Source organism: Equus quagga, chromosome 15 (genome assembly GCF_021613505.1).
Source record: "Equus quagga isolate Etosha38 chromosome 15, UCLA_HA_Equagga_1.0, whole genome shotgun sequence".
Classification (NCBI taxonomy): domain Eukaryota; kingdom Metazoa; phylum Chordata; class Mammalia; order Perissodactyla; family Equidae; genus Equus; species Equus quagga.
Window position 1 is genome coordinate 20276810 of NC_060281.1, and position 17756 is coordinate 20294565.

Below are 17756 nucleotides of genomic sequence, written 5' to 3' on the forward strand. Positions count from 1 at the left end.
CACCACTTTAGCCTTTTGGTTTTTTTAAAAATTTCTTTAAAGGGCAGTGGAATGTTTCTTGGAAACTATTTCCACGTATAGGACCAGGAGTAAATTGTAGCCTTATTGCCCTTTCTCCAATTGTTTTTATTCATTTATTTCATTCTGTTACTCATTTTTTAAAAACTTATTTCTTTTTTCCTAATTTCATGATTGTTACCAAATTTACTCAATTAGTAAGATTTCATTTTCTTGCAAGATTTTTCTTATAAAAGTGATTTTCTGAAAATATAATTATAATTCTTGAAGACAGCAGTTTTTAAGATTTAAGGATTATAGCTGCTTTCATAGGCCAAAATCAAGTATCTGAAAAGGCGTCTTTAAGATCATCTAATCCAGTCCTCTCCTTTCATTGTTGAGGAACTGAGATGCCCAGAAAAGTTGCTTGCCCCAGCTTAGAGTACTGCTCAGTGGCAGAGTGTAAACCAGAATCTGGTCCTCTAACTTCCAGTCTAATTTCTTTTTGTCACAATGGACTTCTCCTTCTTTGTAGCTGATGGCCAGGATGTAGTGGGACTTTTAGCTGTATTATTGCAATCTTGGCTGCATACTGGCCATATAAACTTTATCTGCTTTTCTGGGCTCACGTCTCTGGCCCCTCATTCAGCTGGGTGCTGTGTCTTCTCTTCAGTGGAGGCAGTGACTGCTCTGAGGTTCAGCTGAGTAGCTGCTCCTCATGCACTATCTTGAACTTCATCCTCAACTTCACAGCATGGAAAAGCATGATCTCCAAAGGAAGGGATAAATGCCCCATGTAATATTTGTTTCTCTATTTTGGGACCCTAGAACTCAAATAATAAGGATGATTGTTTGAAAATAAATATAGAAGTTTTATTCATTATTCATTTATTCCCTTATAAGAAGAAACTGTTTTCTGGTTTGTCCTTTTTTGGTAAAAAGTATGTCATGACTTTTTAGTATTAATTAAGCTGATTTATTTAGTAGAGAATAATTTGAAAAATCCCTTAGCCCCAAGCAAACTGGCCACGTTGGTAACAATATATATTTTAATCAGAGAAAAATAATTTTCTCATGTCAGTAAATGATACTTATTTTTAAAATACCATTTGTTGTATTTTTACGTCTGTTGAAATTTCTCTTTTGTGTTTGTTTTATACTGTGCTTTTGTACTAATATATATATTTGTATAACTTTAAAAGAGATAAATACATACATATTGTATGTGCTTGCTCAAAAAGTTTGTTTTTCTTACTGTTAAAGCCTTTAAAATAATTTAGGGTTGATTGCCTTTCACAGTTAGGGACAAGTGGATGTAAGGAGCGTGATTCTATGGATACATCATCGTCATATATATATATATATATATATATATACACACACACACACACACACACACATATATATATATGTATATATATATTTACATTGGATCTGGAGGTTAGCAAAAGATTTTGGTAAATGAATATGCTTTAGAAGTTACAGAGACATTAAAGTTCATCACAGTGCTTTGGAAGCACCTTGGCATAAATTACTAACCAAAGATGTCAAATAGGGCCTCAACGTAGAGTAACATAACAAATGTCCATCACCTTCCTTTCTTCCATTTTTTAAAAAAAAAACTGATGTTAGAAACTACTGAAGTAGGGTTTTGTTGTTTTTTGAGAACACATAGTGACTACGGTAATGTTCAGTGTATATTTTTAAAAATTTGTTTTCTGTGTTTCAGAAATATCTCTGTAACTAGTTCTTTTTTTCTATTTTATTCTGCACTTTCTCTTAAATTTTTTACTTTAATAGATGTCTATTTAAAGGATATCCCCCAGTTTTAGACTGTGTTGAGCATACACCTAACACATAAAAATACTGAAAGGTTGGGGGCCGGCCCCGTGGCTGAGTGGTTAAGTTCATGCACTCCGCTTCGGTGGCCCAGGGTTTTGCTGGTTCGGATCCTGGGCGCAGACATGGCACCCCTCATCAAGCCATGCTGAGGGGGCGTCCCGCATGCCACAGCTAGAAGGACACACAACTAAAATATACAACTATGTGCCAGGGGGCTTTGGGGAGAAAAAGGGAAAAATAGAATCGTTAAAAAAAAGTACTGAAAGGCTTAGTTGTGAGTTCTGCAGGCTTTTTGGAACAGTATCCCATGGTTTTGTTGAGCATACATCCTCCTGTATCTATGTGTACAGAACAAGGAGTGTAACTTTGCCTCATGAATAGTCTTGCCTATTTCATGTTTTGTCACGCACTTGACAAGGGCATTGCAGAGTTAGCTGCCCTGGTGCTCACTGAGACATTTGATCCTGAGACTGAATAAAACTAAACTTGTTTGGGTAAGAAGGGAGGATATAAGTGACTCTGCCACTACCACTATGAAGTGGAGTCCAGCAGGGTTGCTCTGGACTTACTGCTTGTTGTGACCATAGTTATGAAAGTTACAGTCCTTCCTAAAACGGAGGCTCCAGTGTTATAGCAACGAAGCTACTGCGGGAGACCAGGGGAGGGACAGACTTTTCAGGAAAGTTTCCTGAAAGACCTTTAGCGGAGGCTGGTCTGGCAGTGCTGGTGTGGTTGCAGGCATCTAAGCAGTAGGTGAAAGAATTGAGTATGAGACTCTGCTGGTTGGGATTAGACCAGGGACAAGTCACTCAAGGCATCAGTGAGTGGTAAGGTAGGTCTTTAACAGAAAAAAGAAAATCAAAATATTTGTGTAAATATCAATCACTTTGGTTTTGTCTTTAAGTGACTTAAAAATATTATATACATTGCAAAGCAAAAAGTGACTGTGGCTAGGTATAGTGGTTTTCATTTCGATTTTCCAAAAACCACCAGGGCACTGTCTTGCTTTCTGTGGGAAAAAAAGTGACAGAAGTACTGCGAGAAAAACTGTGGCATTAAAGCTGAAGTAGTAACAACCCTGAAAATTAAAATAACATACTCATCTAATTTCACCCCTAGTTATATGTCTTTCGCGGGTTTTAGACACTTTACATGTTTATGCTAAGGAAGACTGTTTTTAGTAGGAAAGTTATAACTTTCTCATAAAAGCTTGAGGTAAAACTTGATACCTATATGTACATTTTATTAATATAAGAAGTATTTTTAAAATACTCTTTTCACTAGAGATGTGAATTGAATCCATTGTTTTATCTTTGAGTCAATTAGTTCACTTTGCTAACTTTGTACTTTTTCTATAGGGAGATTTCAGGTAACTTGAGATAATGGAAGGGAAACTGTTATGGCAATCCATAGAATTAAGTACTGAATATATCAGTAAACATAACAAGATTTTTGCCATTGTGGAGTTTACTCTCTAATGTGGGCTTTTTATTCTCTTTCGGTTCTGTTGGTTTATTTGTGTGTCTTTGCACCAATAACACACCATCTCAGTTACTACAGTTTTATAATAAGTCTTACAGGAAATATCCTCCCACCTTGTACCTCAAAAGTGTCTTGACTATTCTTGGCTCTTGCTTCTTTCATGTCAAGTTTAGAACCAATTTATATTTCTTTTTAATTGCATTTTCTGCCTTTGTGTGTCTTTTTCCTCCAGGTTTATTAAGATATAATTGACATATAATATTGTGTAAGTTTAAGGAGTACAACATGTTGATTTGATACATTTATTTATTGCAAAATGATTACCAGTATAGCTTTAGGTAACACCTGTATCATGTCACATAATTACTATTTCTTTTTTCTGGTGAAAACATTTAAGCTTTACTCTTAGCAACTTTCAAGTGTACCATACAGTATTATTAAGTATGATCACCATGCTGTACATTACATCCCCGGGGCTTGTTCATCTTATAAGTTGAAGTTTCTACCCTTTAAGGAGCAACATTTCCACACCCCCAGCCCTGGTAGCCACCACCCTGCTGTCTGTTTCTATGAGTTCGCTCTGTCTTTGTGTTGATGATGATAGTTGTAGATTGATCTTACAGTTGAAAAACTTGCTAACATCTTTAATTAATGCAAATAATTTATATCCCAATTATTTTTGGTTTTCTGTGTAGGTGCTCAGATTATATGTGAATAAAAACAGGTTAGTTTTTTCTTTTCCAATACTTGTATGGTTTAACTTTTTCTTGCCTTAATGTTCTTACTGTAATCTTGGGTATTCTATTGACTAGTAGTGGAGATAGTGGGAATCCTTACACTGGTCTGAATTTCAAAAGGTGTCAATGCTTCTGACTATGTTGTTTCCTATAAGGTTTTTAGTAGATTCCCTTTATCAGATTAAAGAAAATCCCTTTTAATCGTAGTTTGCCAAAATCTTTGTCATGAATGGTTGTTGAGTGATTTTCCTATATCTGTTGAGATGATCATATAGTTTTTCTCTTTTCATATTTTAAGTAGTTAATTATATTAATAGATGTATGTTCTGTTCTTGCTTTCCTGGGTGTATTAGTCAGGATTCTCCAGGGAAACAGAATCAATAGGATGAATGTGTGTGTATATACAAGAGATTCACTGTAAGAAATTGGCTCACACAATTATGGAAGCTGAGAAGTTCTAAGATCTGCACTTGGTAAACTGGGGGCCTAGGTGTGCCAATGGTGTGGTTCCAGTCCAAGTCCAAATACCTGAGGAGCAGGAGAGGCTAGTGATGTGGGTTCTAGTTGAATCCAAAGGCCTGAGATCCAGGAGAGCCAGTGGTGTAAGTTCCATTCCCAGTATGAAAGCCTGAGAATTCCAGGGTTCCAGTCCAAGGTGGTGACATAGGAAACTTCTGAACTTACCTCCTTCCGCGGGCACCCCAGATCTACAGCTATTCATGGAAAAATTCCCTCTAAATGAAATCCAGAAACTAGCTGAGTGACTTCTACACATCGGTCAGATGACAAAACAAACAACTTTGATGTAGGTAGAAAAGGCTGAGACACACTCTCTCCATAAACCCCACCCGGCACAGTGACATAGAATAAGGAAGGAACTCCCAACTCCTAGCTTCTCTCTGAGGAGCAAGGGGTTTGGACTCCATATCCGGTGCCCCAACTTTTAAGACTTCCACCTGAGAGACAGGCTCCCTAAGCATCTGGCTCTCACAGTCACTGGAGATTCATCCACTAGACCCACAAGACTATAGCAAAGAAAGTTCTTACCAGGTTTGCAAGGACTCGCCCTGGCTGTCTCCCCAGGGCTCAGTTCAGAGGTAGCAGACAGAAATGCATATCTCCCGGTCTTTCCCTGAAAGATGTCTATTTGTATATCTTAAAAGCTGTAGCCTGCAGCCAAACATATAGGGTCAACTAACATTTGACAAAGGAACCGAGAATACTCAATGGAGAAAGACAGTCTCTTCAATGACTGATTCTGGGGGCTGGCCTGGTGACATAGTGGTTCAGTTCGCACACTCTGCTTTGGCAGCCTGGGGTTCACGGGTTTGGATCCCGGTGTGGACCTACACCACTCATCAAGCCATGCTGTAGCGGCATCCCACGTACAAAATAGAGGAAGACTGGCACAGGTGTTAGCTCAGGGCTAATCTTTCTCAAGCCAAAAGAGGAAGATTGGCAACATATATTAGCTCAGGTGCCAGTCTTTAAAAAAAAGGGATGTAATTATTAAATCAAAAACATAAAGCATGGCAGGGAGGAGAGTAAAAATACAGTATGAAAGGCCAAGGAGCCATTGTGCTGATGGTGTAAGTCCCAGTCCAAGTTTAAAGGCAGTAGAAGACTGCTGTACCAATTTGATGATGGGCAGAGAGGGTGAATTCTTCCTTACGCTGCCTTTTGTTTTATTCAGGTCTTCAACAGATTAGATGAGGCCCACCCACTCAGGAGAAGGCAATCTTCCTTACTCAATCTGCCAATTCAGGTGTTAATCTCATTCAGAAATACCTTCCCCGACATACCCAAATTAATGCCCAACCAAATATTTGGGCACCCCATGACCCAGTCAAGTTGGGACATAAAATTAACCATCACCCCATGTCAACGTGCCTCCCATATACATCTCCTTAAACTATATTTAATCTCCAAATAAAGACAATAACAAGGTCATAATTCTGCCTAACGTATACAGTTATCCAACATGCATCTGAAAATGCACTAATCTCTTCCCCAGAAAATGAGGTTTAGTCCTTGGGTGATGTTCATACTTCTCCTTGATATCCCTAACTTAAATACTGTTATGTAAAATGAATAATACTTAATTAAATATTATATAAATCCTATACATCTTATGTTGTATGATAAGGGAACAAGAGAGGGAAGGAAATCACGGTATTTGTGTAACACTCACCCATCCCCTCCCCCCACGAACATACTTGTAACAGAATAAGGAGAAAGTACTCATGACAATTGCAATCCTTGTTTTTGTAACTGGTTATGTGGTCATGGCTGCTGTTAATAACTACCTTTTTCTACTACCCATTCTGTATTCCCTTTGCCTTCAGCAAGCATCTCAACTGGTTGTGGTTCTTTCCCTGGTTCTTCACCAAACCTTCATTCCTGAAGTATCTGGGTCATTAGTAGTGCTTCTTCAATTGGGTTATTGTAGTTTTCTGTTGACCTTAATCACACGGCATGGTCATACTAAGAGATGCCTTAAGGGATCTCCTGTTTTCCAGACATACTCTTCCTTGTCTACACTGTGGAGTACCAGTCCAGTTCCCACTTGGTAGTCAGGACCAATCCCTCCAGCCTACACAGTAACTTCCTCTTTGCTTGTTGATTCAGAAGCATGAGGAATCCAAATTGACTAAGCAGCCAGTGTTAAGTTCCATTTCAGTGGAATAGTTGTGTTAATGGAATAAATGTGAAAGCATTCATCCCTCTTGGTTTAAGACCTCAAGACCAGCAGATCATAAGATCTTGGGAACAGGAAGCAAAAGTTTTGCAAGTGAGTCTTTAGGGGTAATAATGACTTGTGCCACTCCCATTCCACCCTTTGATTCGTGGACCCATGAATCTTATCTGTGGGGGAAACAGCACTGTGTACTGGATGCTGATTCATAGGATATGAAGTGTTCTGGAGAACTTTGCCTCACTCTACAAGATACTGTCACCTAGCTGGCACAATTGAGTCTTCAAAAGGCTGTTCCACCATTCTATCAAACCAGCTGCTTCATGATGGTGGGGAACACGTTAAGACCAGTGAATTCCATGAGCACGGGCCCAGTGAATCACTTCTGTTTTTGTAAAGTGAGTTTCTTGATCAGAAACACTGCTGTGTGGAATGCCGTGACAGAAAGTAGATAGAGATTCTGTAAGTCCACAGATGGTAGGTTTGGCAGAAGCATTGCATGCAGGGACAGCAAATCCATATCTAGAGTAAGGCTTCCAGTAAGAACAATACACTTCCGCTTCCATGATGGTAATTGTCTAATGTAATCAACCTGTTGCCAAAGCTGGCTGATCACCCTGGGGAATGGTGCCATATCAGGGACTCATTGTTGATCTCTGCTGCTGATAGGTAGGCACTCAGCCATGTCCATAACAATGATGGCCTCGTGAGTGGCAGTCCATGTTGTTGAGCCCTGCATATCCTCCATCCCTCCCACCATGGCCACTTTGTTCATGAACCCATTGGGCGATGATAGTGTAATCGGGGGGAAAAAAGCTGATGGTATTCATTTGATTAAAATCCTCCTTTGCTCAGGTCACCCGTGAGCATTCACATGGGACACAGATATCTTCATGCTTTTTGCCCTTCAGAGAGATATGTCCACCTACCTCTCCCCCAGATTCCTTTCTCAATTTTCAAATCATGTTCTTTCTATGTCCCTTGTCATTCAACCAACCGTTGGCTATAGCCCGAGAATCAGTATCTAATTGCACACCTGATCATTTCTCCTTTCAAATAAAGTGAACAACTAGGTGCACTGCTAAAAGTCCAGTCCACTGGGAGGATTTTCCTTCACCACTGTCCTTAAGGGGTATTCTAGAGGGGACTATAGTAATGCAGCTATTCACTTTTGGGTGGTACCTGCCTATCACGCAGAACCATATGTAAACCAGGCTTGACTCTTCTCTTCTGTTAATTGATCATAGGGAGCTCCCCATGAGGCCGCAGGTGCAGGGTAGGAGAGAGAGTGAATTCCCTTTTACTCCACCTTTTGTTCTCTTTTGTCTTATTTATGTTTTTTCTGTTTATGTACATGAGTAAAATTTATCTGTAAATTTCCTTTGTTTTACAGTCCTTTTCTAGTTTTGATACCAAGGTTATACTAGCCTAAATAAATGAGTTGAGTGTCTCTCTTTTTCTCTTCCCTGTAGTAGTTGGGTAAAATTAGAATAACCTGTTCTTTGCATGTTTGGTAGAATATTACAGATGAGGTAAGGTTATTTTGTTTTATTTTGTTTACTGCTGATTCAATTCCTTTAAAATTTATAGAACTATTCAGGGTTTTTGTTTCTTCTTGGGTCAGTTTTGGGCATTTATATTTTTCAAGAAATTTACCCATTTCACCACAGTATCAATATTTTTGGCATAACATTATCATGATATTCTCTTATTAGTCATGTTGCATTATGGGTAATTTCCTCAGATCTGCTGTCCTGAATGCTAATTATCTTTTTAACTGAATTTAGTCTGCTCCTAAATTAGTTTTATTCATCCATTTTTATTATTGTGGTAAAATACACATAATGTAAAATTTACCATTTTAACTGTTCTTAAGTGAACAATTCTCTGGCATTAACAGTGCCAGTGGTATTAACAGTGGCATTAATTGTACATTCACAGTGTTGTGCAACCCTCATAACTATCCATATTCCTGAAGTTTTCATCATCCCAGTCAGAAACTCTCTACACAGTAAGCAAAAACTCTTCCATGCCCCGGTATCCTCTATTTTCCTTTCTGTCTCTCTGAATTTATCCATTCCAGATACCTCATGTAGGTGGCTTCATACAATATTGTCCTTTGTGTCTGGCTTATTTTACTTAGCATGGTATTTTTAAAGTTCATTCGTGTAGTAGCATGTATCAGAACTTCTTTCCTTTTTTATGACTGAATGATATTTCTTTATATATATATACACACACACACACACACCACATTTGTTTATCTGTTCTTCTGTTGATGGACACTTCAGTTGTTTCTACCTTTTGGCAATTGTGGATAATGCATCTGTGAACAAGTCTGGTGTACAAGTCTGTTTGAATCCCTGTTTTCAGTTATTTTCAGTATATACCTAGGAGTGCAGTTGCTGGTTCATGTACTAATTCCATGTTTAACATTTTCAGGAACCACTCAATTGTTTTCCACAGTGGCTGCACTATTTTGCATTCCACCCAGCAAAGTACAACATTTCCAGTTTATCCACATCCTAGCCACTACTTACCATTTTCCATTTTGTTGGTAATAGCCATTCTTGTGGGTGCAAAGTGATATCTCCATGTGGTTTTGATTTGCATTTCCCTAGTGACTAATGATACTGAACATCTTTTTATTTCCTATTGGCCATTTGTATATCATCATTGGAGAAATATCTATTCAAGTCTATTGCCCATTTTTCAGTTGGGTTGTTAGTTTCTTGTTGTGTTACAGGAGTTCTTTATATATTCTGGTTATTTATCTGATATGATTTTCAAATTTTTTTTTCCATTTTATGAGTTGTCTTTTCACTCTTGTTTACTAGTGTCCTTTGATGTATAAAAGGTTTTAATTTTGATGAAGTCCAATTTATTTATTTTCTTTTTCTGCCTGCGCTTTTAGTGTCATACTTAAGAAAGTATTGGCAAATCAAAGGTCGTGAAGATTTCCCTCTCTGTTTTATTATAAGAATTTTATAGGTTTAGCTCTTCAATTTAGGCCTTTGATCTGTTTTGAATTTATTTTTATATATGATGCAAAGTAGGAGTCCAGCTTCATTCTTTTGCATGTGGATAGCTTGTTTTTCCCTGCATCAATTGTTGAAAAGACTGTGCTTTCCAAATTGGGTGTTCTTTCTATCCTTATCAAAAATCAGTTGACCATATATATATATATAAGGGTTTATTTCTAGGCTTTCTATTCTATTCCATTTGTCTATTTGTCTATCTTCATGCCGGTACCATGTGTTTTTCTTCCCCACTTGTAGCCTTGGGTGAGATAGGCAGAGTGCCTTCTGTGGAACAGGTGTTTTGCTAGTTCACACTCTGCAAGTGTCACCATCTTAGTGTTAGTTTTTCGACTTCATATTAGGTTCCTTGAACTGACCTCCCTTGCTTGTGGTCACAGCATTCTTTCATATACTTTGAAGACTATGCTAGTTGAAATCCAGGCTATAGCCTGCTATGAATAAGTAGATGCCTTCAGAATAAATTTTGATCCAGCACTCTCTTATCTTGTAGAACTGTATTTACTCATCTTGTCTGACTTCTGTTTTTCTTCTCTACTGCTAGTTAAAGCATGCTTTAAATACGTTTTTAATATATTGTTGTGCATTTTCAAATGTTCTTTACCAGGAAAGGATTCTCTGCACATCTGGTTCACCATATGAAAATTGAGAAGACTTTTAGAATCAGTTTTGTAATCCATTCTTGATAATATGCTTGTATATAATTAGAAATTATAACTTGCAGCATTTACCTAAATTTTTCCTAGCAGCTTTCGTTTTAGTTACATTACGTGTTTTTATAATTTTCTGTAAGGCTATTATTATGTTACTGTGTTGGCAATTTGGATGTGGTAACATCATTTTTTGGTTGCCAATATTATGAAGCGGTTGTTAATATGTTGCATTTTGAAACAGTAAATGCCCTTAAAAATGAGTACAAATCAAGAAATAGCATAGATAACACTTCACTTTTCTTTGGAAGTTGCAACTTATATAGGAGAGATGTCCATAGAAAATTGTCCATTCTCTCTGTTATTTGAGAGAACAATTTGTAGTTTATTAAGTAGATTATTTTAATAAGTATTTTTGACTTTTTCCGTTTCTCAGCTTTACAGTCTTTAATATTGTTGTGTTTGATTTTTTCTTTTGCAGGTTTTCTTTAGGTGATGCTAGGAGGCCTCTTCATGAGACAGCAGTTTTGATAGAAGATGTGGTACACACTCAGTTAATCAATCTGGTAAGAGCATATGTGTTATTTGGTACCTTTCCTCTGCATTCTGCTTATATTGGGATTTCAACTGAACACTTTTTTTTAAAGATTATATGTACATTTAGAATTTTTTTTGTCAGCCTTATTGAGGTATAATTTACATATAACAAAATTTCACCAGTTTAAGTGCATAATTCATTGAGGTTTGACAACTGAATATTGTCATGTGCCTACCCACACAGTTATGATATAGAACATTTCTATCATCCAAAAAAGTTCCCTTGTGTCCCTTTATAATCACTTCTTTCAGCCACCCCCTAACCTCTGGCAACATCGATCTATTTTCTATCACCATATCAGTATAGCTTTTCCAGAACTCTTTTAAAACTTTTTTATTTTGGGGGCCAGCCCGGTGGCAGTGGTTAAGTGCTCACGTTCCGCATATAAAAAGTAGAGGAAGATGGGCATGTATGTTAGCTCGGGGCTAGTCTTCCTCAGCAAAAAGAGGAGGATTGGCAGCGGATGTTAGCTCGGGGCTAATCTTCCTCAAAAAGAAAAAGAAGTTTTTTATTTTGAATTTTTGACTTAGAGAAGAGTTGCACAAATAGTACAGAGAATTCCCAGATACCCTTCAGCTTCCTCTGTTAACATCTTACGTAATCATAGTACAATGATCAAAACCAGGAAATAACATTGGTACAATACTATTAATAAAATTAGCAACCTTCTTTGAATTTTATCAGTTTTCCCATTAATGTCCCTTTTCTGTTTCAGGAGCCAGTCCAGGATAACACGTTGTAGTTAGTCATCATGTCTTTATAGTCCTCTCCTATCTATGACAGTTCCTCAGTCTTTGCTTGTCTTTCGTGACCTTGTCATTTTTGAAAAGTACTAGATGGTTATTTTGTAGAATGCCCTTCTTTTTCAGTTGGTTTGATGTTTTCTTATGTTTAGAATGTGGCTATACGTTTTTGGCCAGAATACCACAGAAGGAATGGATCCTTCTTTGTGTATCATATCAACAGGTTCAGGTTGTTGATGTCTTATTTGTGGTCATAACCCTAACTTGATTAAGGTGATATATGCTGAGTTTTTCCACTGTAATGAAGTTACTGGGTTTTTTTCATTTTATTGTTAGCAAATATCTTAGGGGAGATATATTGTGACTGTGCACATATTCTCTTTCTTTGAGAATCTTTGCCTGTTAATTTTAACATTCATCAGTGGATCTTGTCTGAGACAGTTATTACTGTGCTATTTGCCTAATAGTGGTTTTCTATTTCCTTCTTTTGTTTTATGTTTTTTTAATTGCAATTCTTCTGAAAGGAATAGCTGTCTTTTACCACCAATTACTTATGCAGTTTTTAATTTATATACATATTGACTAATATGTATTTAAATTTTATTCTTAGGATCATTATGTAGTAATATTATTTATTTTTATTGCTCAAGTAGTTCCAACGTTGGCCGTTAGGAACTCTTTCATATCCTTTCCCCATCTTTATGTCAGGTTCTTGGTCTTATATTCCACATATATTAGTGGAATATCAGTCCTTTGTGGTATATGACACAAATATATTTTTCCAGTGTGTCAGTTATCTTTTGACTTTGTTTTTGTGGCCTTTTTTGAGCATGTGAGTATTTTTATTTTAACATAGTCAAGTGCCGCCATCTTTTGTTGCCTTTGGATTTTGACTCATAGTTAGACTTTCCTTATACGTAGTTTAAAGAGTAATTCATCCAAGTGGCCTTCTAAGTACTTGTATGGTTTCATTTTTTAACATTTCGATCTCTAGTCGATTTGTAGTTTTCCTTATTATTGTGTGAGATATGGATCTAATTTTATTTTTTTCCAAATGATTATCCAGTTACACCATCACCATTTATTAAAAAGTCCATATTTTCCCTAATGATTTGAGATGCCTCCTTTGTCATATACTAACTTAGCATATGTATTGAGATCTATTTCTGATTTGATATTCTATACCAATGTTTTATTTGTCTATGCATGTACTAGTTTGACAGTTTTAATTATATAGGGTTTGTGGTATATTTTAAACATTGTTACTGCTAGACTCCCCTTGTAATTTTTCTTTCTTAGTGTATTCCTATTCTTGTATGTTTATTTTTCTGTAAGAGTGTTATTATTAGATTTTATAGTTCTGTAAAATAGCTTGTTGGTATTTGTATTGAAATTGCATGAATTTATAAATTAGTTTAGAACTACATCTTAAGAATGTTGAATCAGTCTAAGAATAGGGGTTATCTTTACATTTTTTCAAGACTATTTTTATATCTTTCATGAGTGTTTTAACATTTTTCTTCTATAGGCTTTACATATTTCTTGTTAGATTTAGTCCTATTTAATCTTCTACATTGTTATTGCAAATGGGCTTTCTCTATAGTAATGAAAACATCTGACATTTACTGAAATACATAAATCTACAGATTCAAGAAGCTGAGAAAACTCCAAACAAGTTAAACCCAAAGAAATGAATGTTCAGACTGCTGAATACTAAAGATATAAAATAAATCTTGAAAGCACCTAGATTTATTACCATAAGGGAGCAATGATTTGAAAGACAGGAGAATTTTCATTAGAAAACATGGAGACCGGAAGGAAATGACACAGCATTTTGAAGTACTGGATATAGAATTCTCAGTTGGCAGTTATTTTTCTCTGACTCCGTGTTCACATGGCCTTCTTTCCTTTGTTTCTGTGTTTGTATGTGTCCTCCCTTCTTACAAAAGCATCAGATATTTACTAGTTAGTGCAATTGCTATCATATGTATTAACTCTATACGTGCTGTTATCTACACTTCACAGTGTTGTAGCTTTTCCTCTAAAGAACCATATGTCTTTTAAAAAAATAAAGTAAGTTTGTGTAATCTTTCACATTCACCCACATATTTACCATTTTTCATGCTCATCATTCTTTCTTAGAGATCTGAGTTGGCATTTCCATCATTTCCTTCAAGCTGAAGACCTCTAACGTTTTTGGTAGCACAGATGTGCCAGTGATGAATTCTCTTAAGTTTCTTTGATCTGAACATATCTCTTTGTCACCTTTGTTCTTGAGATTTATCTTTTTTATATGTGGAATTCTAGTTATAGTCTTTTCCTTTTAGCTGTCCGAGTGTCCCACTCTGGTACTTTCCAGCATACTTTAGTTTCTGATGACAGGTAAGCTGCTGCTATCTTGTTACCCTGTATATAACATGTTGTCTTTCTCTGGCTAATTTCAAGATTGTTCTCTCTGTCAATGGGCCTCAGCAGTTTGATGTGTCTAGGACTCATTTTCTTCATGATTGTCTCGCTTGCAAGTTTGTTGATCTTGTTGCATCCGTAGACTGTTTTTCCACCAATTTACAGAAGTTTTCAGCCATTATTTTTTCCCATGTCTTTCATTCTAGGATTTCAATTATATGTGTGTTGGACTATTTGTTTTGTTTCACAGATCTCTGAGGGCCTCTAAATTTTCTTCAAACTTTTTCCCCTTCTGGTTTTTTGTTGTTTTGTTTGGCTTTGGTAGTTTCTATTGATTTATCTTTAAGTTCACTGATTCTTCTGTTAATCTTTACTCTGCTATTTAGTCAATGTAGTATATTTTTCATTTTATTCTTAATATTTTCTATTATACTGCTTGAAAATGTATCTTATTGGGTTGTAATACTGCTTTTTGAATTATGGATACACATTTTTATATTGTTCTTCCACTTTAAATATAGAAATTGAAACTTCTATATTTTTATATATATCTATATCTATATCTTGCTGATGACCATTACAATGTATAAACAAGAAATAGCTTATGTCTTTACTGTTAATGAAAGAGCCTCTTATTACAAAGTATGCTCACCCCTCCTTCCTCATGTAATATTTTGATATTAGTTTTGATTTCTCTTTGTGAGATTGACCCTGTCCAGACGTCACTAAGTGTAAAGTTGAATGAGAGACCTTGCTAGAGGAAGGCTTTGCTATTTTTTCTTTTTGCCATATCAAGGCATGTATCAGAGTGAGTTCTTCAGATGAAAGAAAGAGCAATTCAGAAATGTTTTGAAAAGTTTGTTTCTTTTTACCATTGAATGTAAAATAATGTAGCCATTATGATTTGTGTGTGTGTGTGTGTGTGTGTTTTATGCTCTGTTTTGTATTTCTCTATCCATTTACCTAAGAACATTTTTTTCCTTTAATTTTTCTCCATGTTTATTGAAATATTATTGACATATAGCATTGTGTACATATAACAATGAGATGATTTATATTTGTTATAAGTATGTTATAATATATGCTATTGTGAAATGATTACCACAATAAGGTTAGTTAACGCAACCATTACCTCTCATAGTCAATGTTTTTGTGTGTGTGTGATGAAAACATTTAGTATCTACAGTTTTAGCAACTTTCAAGTGTACAGTACAGTATTGTTAACTATATTCACCATGCTGTACATTACATCATTAGAACTGATTCATCGTATAATTAGAAGTTTACACCCTTTGACCACATTCTCTCATTTCTCCCACCCCTCAGCCTCTGGCAACCACCAGTCTACTCTCTGTTTCTGTGAGTTCACTTTTTTTTAGATCTATAAGTAATGAGATGATACACTGTATGTCTTTCTCTGTCTGACTTACTTCATTTAGCACGATGCTCTCAAAGTTTATCCATGTTGTTGCAACTGGCAGGAATCATTCCTTTTTGTGGCTGCATAATATTCCATTATTTATATATACCACATTTTCTTTTTCCATTCATCCATGATCGATACTTAGGTTGTTTCTATGCCTTGGCTATTGTAAGTAAAGCTTCAGTGTACCTGGTTGTATAGATAATGCTTCAAGATACCAATTTCATTTCTTTTGGATATATACCCAGAAGTAGGATTGATGGATCATATGGTATTTCTACTTTTAATTTTTTTGAGAACCCTCCATACTGTTTTCTGTAGTGACTGTATCAATTTACATTCCTACCAACGGTGTGCAAGGGTTCTCTTTTCTCCATATCCTTGCTGAAATCTGTTAGCGCTTTTTTTTTTCCTGGTGAGGAAGATTGGCCCTGAGCTAACTTCTGTTGCCAATCTTCCCATTTTTGCTTGAGGAACATTGACCCTGAGCTAATATCTGTGCCAGTCTTCCTCTACTTTTTATGTGGGACACCGTTAAGTCACAGCATGGCTTAATGAGCAGCGTGTAGATCTGCACCTGGGATCTGAACCTGCAACTCCTGAACCAATGAAGCAGAGATTGTGAACTTAACCGCTACGCCACTGGGCCAGCCCCTCATGTATTTTTTATAATAGCCATTCTAACAGATGTGAGGTGATGTCTCTTTGTGATTTTGATTTGCATTTCTCTGATGATACATGATGTTGAGCATCTTTCCATGTATTTCTTGGCCATTTGTGTATCTTTGTTGGAAAAATGTTTGAGTCCTTTTCCATTTTGTTCAGTTTACCAACACTTTCATGTTTATCTTTTGTTAAATCTCAGTGAGGAAAACAGAGAGGAAATTATTATTTCCAGTTTGAATGGCCAAGTATAGAGAGACAACTTGGCCAGAGTCACAAGCTTATTAAGTGCTGGGGTTAGAACCAGAATTGAGGCCTCCTGACTCTCTTTCTGTGCAGTTTTGGGGGGTGGGGGTTACTTTAATTTTTTGCTGTAGAGTTTTATGATACTCCTGTGTATTTTGGATATTAACCCCTTATCAGATATGGTTCACAAATATTTTCTTCCATTCCACAGCTCTTTTTGTGTGTGCCTGGTAAGCATACCCAGATTCATACTGCTTTTGTGTTTAGGGTAGGAGGTACTGTTGGAAAATAAAAACTATGACGCTCACTGCCAGATTCTTGTATTTTGAGTTCTGATTTCCTTCTCAAGTCCACCTGCTACCATTTACTGTTCAGAATCCTCAGATGGTTGCTGCATGCGTTCTCTCCAGGGTTTTCATTGCTTTCAATGGGAGGAGCAGTGTGGAGTGTGCTTACTCCATCTTAACCCCTTAGATATTTGATTTTAATCGTTTTTCTAAACATTGTTGGATCACCTGAGTCAATGAATCCAATTTGTTTTCATTAAAAAAAAATCTTTTTAATTGAGATATACTTGGCGTATAACATGATGATATAGGTTTCAGGAGTTCAACATAATGATTTGATATTTGTATCAAAGTGATTCAATATTAGTGCATCAGAATAATAGTACATTTTTATCATAGCATATTTATTCCATGATGTTACGTAGGAATTGCTATTTCTGATATTGATAGAAAGTAAAAGTACATTCCTTCCAAGTAGGGATTCATTTGCAACAAAGTGAAGTAGTTTATTAATTCCAGATTTAAGCTTCTCAATTACACAGAACTTGCTTGTTTGGTTACCTTTGATGGTAGTCTCCTGATATTCTTAAAGCTTATTCATCTGGTTCTCTTAGTTTTAACCTGTGTGTCAGATAAGTCTTTTGATAGTTTTTGAAACTATTTTTATTTATTGTTTGTAACATCCATGTTGTGTTATGGTGTCGCTTGGTGATATCTGGTTGCAGCTCAGACGTGCACAGGGCTGCTATGGAGATGAGGCTGCTATAGAGATGAGGCTGTTATGGAGATGAGGCTGCTACAGAGATGAGGCTGCTATAGAGATGAGGCTGCTATAGAGATGAGGCTGTTACGGAGATGAGGCTGTTACAGAGTTGAGGCTGCCACAGAGATGAGGCTGCTACAGAGATGAGGCTGCTGTAGAGACGAGGCTGCTACAGAGATGAGGCTG

At 36.4% G+C, this 17756-nt stretch overlaps 1 protein-coding gene across 6 annotated transcripts in view; it reads left to right on the forward strand.

The window, feature by feature from the left end:
• SUPT3H (SPT3 homolog, SAGA and STAGA complex component) overlaps positions 1-17756 on the forward strand; it is a 467131-nt gene that overhangs the window by 225137 nt on the left and 224238 nt on the right. For all 6 annotated transcript variants that reach the window (XM_046639750.1, XM_046639752.1, XM_046639747.1 and 3 more), the window contains one exon: positions 10923-11007. In XM_046639750.1, coding sequence (XP_046495706.1) covers positions 10923-11007 — 85 coding nt within the window. The remainder of the gene's footprint in view (positions 1-10922; positions 11008-17756) is intronic.